The 6992-nt window shown below is 61.5% G+C and overlaps 1 protein-coding gene across 1 annotated transcript; it reads right to left on the bottom strand.

Annotated features, from left to right (window-relative positions):
- Window positions 1-2080: 2080 nt before the first annotated feature.
- PTGIR (prostaglandin I2 receptor) lies at window positions 2081-6515 on the bottom strand. Its single transcript, XM_059666057.1, has 2 exons — window positions 5186-6515; window positions 2081-4251 (listed from the first exon to the last, which is right to left on the bottom strand). Exons 1-2 carry the CDS (start codon window positions 5963-5965, stop codon window positions 3865-3867), a joined length of 1167 nt encoding a protein of 388 aa, XP_059522040.1. The 5' UTR covers window positions 5966-6515; the 3' UTR covers window positions 2081-3864.
- Window positions 6516-6992: the final 477 nt, after the last annotated feature.

Raw genomic sequence — 6992 nt, 5'->3', positions numbered from 1 at the left:
CTGTGGTTCTGGATGATGTCCACTCCATCTTTTAGTTGTATTTTTGAAGTGGTTGTGCGAGGCAGCAATCTCCAGTGTTTACCTATGCTGCCATCTTGGTTTTCCCACCTGGCCTTTATTTTTATTAAGTGTACTAGAGGCCTGATGCACAAAATTTGTGCATGGGTAGGGTCCCTAGGCCTGGCCGGCGATCAGGGCCAATCTGCGGGGCTACCGGCTCCCCGCTGGCACCCGCCTTGGCTGGCCTGGGGCCTGCAGGCTGGGTGCAGCTTCTGCATTGAGCATCTGCCCCCTAGTGATCAGTGCACGTCATAGCGACCAGTCGTTCCACCCATCATTCTGCCATTCGGTCGATTTGCATATTAGGCTTTTATTATATAGGACTAGCGGCTCAATGCACAAATTCGTGCACCTTGAAAGGAACTGTGGGCTGTGAGGCTGCAGTGGGCACAGGGGCGGGTCTCGGCCCATCCTCTGCACCCCCGCCCAGCCCCTCCCACCACGACCCTGGTCCCCTGTCTGCCAGCAGCCCTGCTCCTGCCTCCACCACTCCTACACGCTCAAGCACTGGCCCCAATCCCTGGGCACCATCAATGGATGCAAGTGGGTCTGGCGCCCTCAGTGGGTGCGAGCAGTGGCTGCTGCCCTGATCACCCCACAGGAGCAGGGGTAGGTGGAGAAGCCCTCAGGGGCAATCGGGGCCTGCAGCCACCGCTCACACCCGCTGATGGTGCCACACAATCGGGACTGGCACTAGATACTGTCAGCGGGTGTAAGCAGCAGCTCCCGTGCCAGCTGCAGGTTCAAGCACTGGCTGCTAGCCCCAACCACCCCTCAGGAGCAGGGAGAGGTGGAGAAGCCCTGAGGGGTGATTGGGGCTGGCAGCTGCCACTCGCACCCGCTGACAGTGCTGAGTGATTGGGGCCAGTGCCGGGCACCAGCAGTGGGTGCAAGGGCCAGGCAGGATCACGGTGCATGGGAGCAAAGAATTTTCAGTAACCACCAGAGGCTCGCCCCAATGACAGTGACGGGCGCCCCGCCTTGGTCTGGTGCCCTCGCTCACCTGCTCCACCATCCCACCGTGGCCGACACCCGCCATGTTCCGTGCACGCCTCCTGGTGGTCAGCACACATCATATCAACCGGTTGTTCGGTTATTCAGTTGTTCCGCTGTTCGTTCTATTTGCATATTAGCCTTTTATTATATGGGATTTTATTTGATTTCAGACAGGAAGGGAGAGGGAGAGAGAGATAGAAACATCAATGATGAGAGAGAATCACTGATTGGCTGCCTCCTGCACACCCCACACTAGGGATCAAACCTGCAATCTGGGCATATGCCCTGACCAGGAATTGAACTGTGACCTCCAGGTTCATAGGTCAATGCTCAACCACTGAGCCACACCAGCCACCCTAAGGCCAGATGGAAAGCACTGACCCACTTTCAAGGTGGCACAGAGACTGGAGGGACCCAGGATGGCAGGCCCCTCTCTCCACTCCCGCCCTCTTCAGCCCCTCCACCCTACCCCTTCTCCACCCTCCAGGGGTCCCTGTGGGTGAGTCCCCACTGAGTCTGAGCCATGTTTGGTGACAAAGACTGCACCCCACCAGAAGTTTCTTCACCTGTTTTTTGTACAATTCGACTTTATTATGAAATTCAACATCCTATATAATAAAAGGCTAATATGCAAATTAACCAAACAGCAGAGCGACCGGTTGCTATTATGTGCACTGACCACCAGGGGGCAGACACTCAACTCAGGAGCTGCCCCCTGGTGGTCAGTGTGCCCCCACAGGGGGAGTGCCGCTCAGCCAGAAGCTGGGCTCATGGCTGGCAAATGCAGCAGGGGTGGTGGGAGCCTCTCCTGCCTCCGTGGCAGCGCTAAGGATGTCCAACTGCCAGCTTAGGCCTGCTCCCCACGCCTGGGGATCGGACATCCCCTGAGGGCTTCCAGACTGCAAGAGGGCACAGGCCGGGCTGAAGAACCTCCCCCTAAGTGCACAAATTTTGTGCACCAGGCCTCTAGCATATTATATATATTACTTTGTCGAGACTGCTATAAAAATTTCTACACACTCAATTTTTTCATTACATGTTTTTTTTTTATTGTGGTAAAGTATCCATAACATAAAACTTATCATTTTTACCATTTTAAAGTGTACAGTTCAGAGACATTTGGTACATTCACCGTGTTATGCAACCACAACTCTCTAGTTCCAGAACATTTTCATCACCCCAAAAGGAAACTCCAAACCCGTTAGGCAGCCATCGTGACCTATGTTTAACTCTCCCAGACACCCTTGTTCTTCTTCAATATGATTAGAAACATAGTGACGGGAGAAAAATGTCAAAACAAGGGAGCAAGCATTGCTCTGCTGTCAAACCACATTTGCCCAGAGAGCCAAAGCCCACACCCGCAATGCCAACAGCAACAACGGGAACGCTTCCTGTCGCTCCATTCCAGGCCCTGTGCGACGGCTTCTCGGGGACCGATTCGTCCTCAGCACAACCCTTACGCGAAGTGCTGGGTTATGATCACCTTCTACGCAAAAGGAAGCCAAGAGAGGCAAAGTCACCGCCCGACCAGGGAGCTGGGCCCCAGAGATAGACCAGCTCCGCCCTCCACCTCAGGCTGGGCTTCTTGCTGTGTGGCCTGCGGCTGCCTCACTGCCCCTCTGGGCCTGGATTCTGGCCCCTGTGAAAGGCTCTAATAGCGGGCCGGAGCAAGAGGGTGCCCTCACACAGAGGAGGCCTCGCTGAGGTTAGCTGCTATCGAAGGCTCTTGCCTTGCCTACCCCACCCTTCCCCAGGTTCGGAGCGAGAAAGGGGGACTGAAGGGGGCCGGGATCAGGGAGTGGGGAGGCGCTTTTCCATGAACCCCACCACCACCCTAAGCACACGTCCTTTCAACTCTTCAGCCCACTGGCTCACTCCCGGCCACCCATGATTCTGGGCCGCTCTGAGGGCAGGGGTTGGCAACGAGAAGGGGCAGGGGTGGGAGTCTGGAGATCTCCCCGTAGAGTCCAGGGTGGGGCAGAGCCTGTCCGTGTCCCCAGCACCCGGCAGAGTCAGCGCCCACTATTTGTTGAATGAAGAATGAATGAATGAATGAATGAATGAATGAATGAGTGACATTTTTGTGAGGCTCTAAGGACACATCAGGCTCTGTCTAGAGGCAGCTATTTAGTTGGGGGCAGGCACGGGACTTAGGTCTGCGTTCTTGGGCCGTCCCTGGGATTCACACCCCACACCCGTGTCCCCACAGTCCAAGTCTTATAACTACGAAGCCACACCAAGGTTCCCGGGCACGCGCCCAGCAGTGTCACCCACATCAGCATCTCCCCTCCCTCCTGCCTCTCCTGGGGGGTGGCGGAGCTCAGACTTAGGTGGGGAATGAGAATCAGAAGTGAGGGGAGGCGGGGAGGGCGTGGCTCTGGGTGGGGAGGGCAGGACCACCCCGGGGTTGGGGCACCCTGAATGGATGGGGATCGGCAGGAGCACTGATCCTAACAGACTCGGCGCACAGGAGCGCTGGGAGCTTTTCCGCCTTCTAAATATTTAGACAGTGAGATGGATGGGCGGCCAGGACCAAACCCGGGCAGCCAATCGGCCAGCCAATCGGTCATTCTGAGAGAACTGCTCTTGTGCTCCCTCTCTCCCTCCCCCTCCTCCCAGAGCTGGTGTGGCCACCCTGGAGGAAAGTAGCAGCTGATCCCCCCCCCCCCCCCCGATTCAGGTCAAGGCCCTGGCAGGCCAGGGCTCCAGGGTTCATCGCTCGGCTGGTCCACCAGCCGCGGGCCTTCGCCTGACTGTCCGGCTCCTGTCCCAGGAGATGGGGCAGGAGGTCACCGGGTGCCCGAGATGTCAGCAGAGCGAGCAGGCTGCCCTGGACTCCACTTTGGACAGCGTTCCCGCGGCGCTGCCCGTCCGCTGGGCCGGAGGCAGGCGTGCCCCCTGCGCCTCGCCCCAGGCTGGCAAAGGCACCCAGTTCCCCTCCTTCCCCCCGAGACTGGCGGGGGCCCTGGGGTCCTTCCCCCCGGAGGCCGGCTGGGAGGGGGGGCGCTGCGAGTGGCCGCGGGCAGGCCAGGGGCAGAGGCAGCAGAGCCAGAGCTTGAGACGCTGGAAGACGGCCTTTCGGAACAGGATGAAAACCCAGGGGTCCAGGATGGGGTTGAAGGCATTGAAACGGAAGGCGAGGAGGTCCCCCATCTCGCTGCTGTCCGGGGCGATGGCCTGGGTGAAGCCGCGGATCTGAGGGCGGGCGAGGGTATCAGAAAGTGCCCACCTGCCACCCAGCCAGCCTCCCCGCCTCCACCCACTTGCTCGCCCAGGGAGTAGGAGGGAGGAGGGGCCTGGCAGAGGGGAAGGAAATAAGATAAAAACTAAGAAATGGACGCATCCGGGGAGCCGAGAGATAGAGAGCCCCAGGAAACAGCCAGCAGCGGCCTAGAGGGAGAGAGATGGGCTGTGTGGGCGGCCGGGCCCGCCTGTGTGTGTGTCTGTGTGTCCCTGCGTCATCCGTAAACCTCCTAAAGTTCTGATGATTCTCCAATTTAGCTCAGCCTTGAATTCTACAGAAAGAGCAGGAGGCCCAGAGTACAGATGGGGTGCCCAGGTGCCACAGCACGGGGTCTGTCCTGCTTCCATCAGGGAGAGGCTGGGCGGGCATGGAGGAAGGGGGGGAGTCCACGGCAGATAGAGGGTGGCACCGGGGGGCGGGAGCCTGGGTGTCGGGGGGGTGGGGGGGCTCACACTCTGGAACCAAAGGAGCCTGGGGTCCAGACCCGACTCTGTGCCGTCGTGGGCGAGAGCCATTGCCCCTCACGTGTAAACTGGTGACAAGTGGGAACTCCTGCCTGTTTTGTGTAAATGCTTGGGGAGTTGTCAACCCCAGAGCAAGGGCTCCATAAATGGGGGTCTTATCTTCACTAGGGCCGGGGGAGGTCAGGGGCCTCTGATGTGTGGGGACAGGAGAACTGGAAGGGGGGGTCCCAGGGGTCAGGAGGAGGCCGGTGGAGCAGCAGCAGGCGGGAGAGACTTCTCCAGGGAGCCGGGGGTTGACAGATGCCAAAGTGTCCCCATCCGTGAAATGGGCACAAACGGCGGAGGCCAGAGCTGGGCGCTGCCGCCCCACCCCCCCACCCCCCGCACCCGCCCCCCTTCCCACCGCTGCCCAGGGACTCACCGTGAGAGGCAGGGAGCACACGGCCATGATGCCAGTCATGAGGCCCAGCAGGATCAGGTGGTCCACCTCGTCCTCGCGTGCCCGCACCCCGGGGCCCGGGGCCAGCGCGCCCTGGTGGCGCCTCTGCTGGCGGTACATGCGGCAGAGGCTGAGGGTGACCGAGCCGTTGCACAGGACGATGGCAGCCACCAGCAGGGCCACGAGGCTGGCGTAGGCCAGGGAGTAGGCGCAGCCGCCCGGCTCGGGGGCGCGCAGGCGGATGAAGCACCAGCTGCCCGGGCAGTACTGCTGGTGCTGGCCCAGGCCCAGCAGGGGCAGCGAGCAGAAGAGGGTGCAGAAGGCGTAGACGGCGGGCAGCGCCAGGCGGGCGCAGCGGGGCCCGTCCAGCTGGGCGTACCGGTAGGGGTGGCTGAGCGCCAGGCAGCGCTCCACGGCCATGGCGCAGAGGATGAGCGTGGAGGCCAGGCCAAAGAAGGTCATGGCGAAGGCGAAGGCGTCGCACAGCACCGGCTGGCCGCGGGCCAGGCCCAGCAGCGAGCTGTTGCGGGCGTAGGCCACGAACACCGCGGGGCTCAGGAAACAGGTGCCCAGCAGGTCGGTGACCGCCAGCCCGGTGACCAGCACGGCGAAGGCCGAGGGGCGTGACCGTGACTGCCGCCGCGCCCCCAGGATGCCCAGCGCCAGCCCGTTGCCCACCACGCCGGCCACGAACATGAGGGTGCTGGTGGCCGGGCCCACCGAGTCCCGCACGTAAGTGAGGTTCCGGCAGGAGTCTGCCATCCTGGCCAGCGCCGGCCGCCTGGGCTGCAGGCCCCCGGGGGAGGGAGGCGGCGGGCGGAGCCGGAGCAGCCACTCAGCAACCCTCCGCCTGCCTCCCCATGGGCCTCCCCGCAGCGGGGTCTCCCAGTCACCCCCAGGCTTCCTTGTGGGTCCGGCTGTCTTTGCTCTGTCTTCTCCACTCTCTCTTCTTGCTCTCTCTCTCTCTCTCTCTCTCTCTCTCCCTCCCTCCCCCCTTCTGTCTCTTTCCTTCTCTATCCCTGTTTCCTCTTTTCCTCTCCTCTTTCCCTCTGTCTCTCTGTCCCTCTGTGTCTTACTGTCTGTCTCTGTCCCCTCCCTTGCCCACACCCTCTGCCTCTCCCTCCGTCTCTCTCTCCCCCCACTGCTCCCTACCCCCTTCTCTGCATTTCTGCTCCCGCCGCCCCTCCTCACCGCACCTCTGCCAGCTCTCTCTGTCCCTCTGCCCCCTCACTCGAGCCTGGGATCGCTGTCCGTGAGGTCTCTGTGTGTCAGCTTCTCCCTACTGCCCTCCCTCCGCCCTCCCTCCTCGTGGTGCCTGCTCGCCCCAGCTTTTTCATTTCCTCTCGCTGCCCCGCCTTCCCTCCCCCTGCTTTCTCCAGAGGCCCCCTGGGCTCCCTCCCTCCCGCCCTGGCTTGCTCCCTCTGTCCCATCTGCCCAGCACATCCATCTCCCGCCCTGCCCCCTCCCCGGGTCCTCTCCTGGTCCCATCGCCGAGCCACCTGCCACCGCCGCCCCAGGTCGCTGCCCGCCTCCCTTCCCCAGCACCTCCCAGGGGCCTGGGCGGGGATCCCTGAGTCGTGACACATGCAGTTTGGACTCACCCGGGACCAGGACGGGCCCTGAGGAGCACAGCTGGCCAGTGCGCAAGGCTGACTGGGGTGGCCCCTGGGATCTATTCTGGGCTCCGGGGTTAGGACGCTGCCCAGGATTGAGAAATGACCAGGAAATTCCTCCCCAATGCAGTGTTTTCCAGGCACTTCTGGGATCTCTGTTCCCTGGACACAACGCA

Source organism: Myotis daubentonii, chromosome 15 (assembly GCF_963259705.1).
Source record: "Myotis daubentonii chromosome 15, mMyoDau2.1, whole genome shotgun sequence".
Classification (NCBI taxonomy): domain Eukaryota; kingdom Metazoa; phylum Chordata; class Mammalia; order Chiroptera; family Vespertilionidae; genus Myotis; species Myotis daubentonii.
The sequence above is the reverse complement of the archived record's forward strand: the minus strand, read 5'-3'. Positions and strand labels throughout refer to the sequence as shown.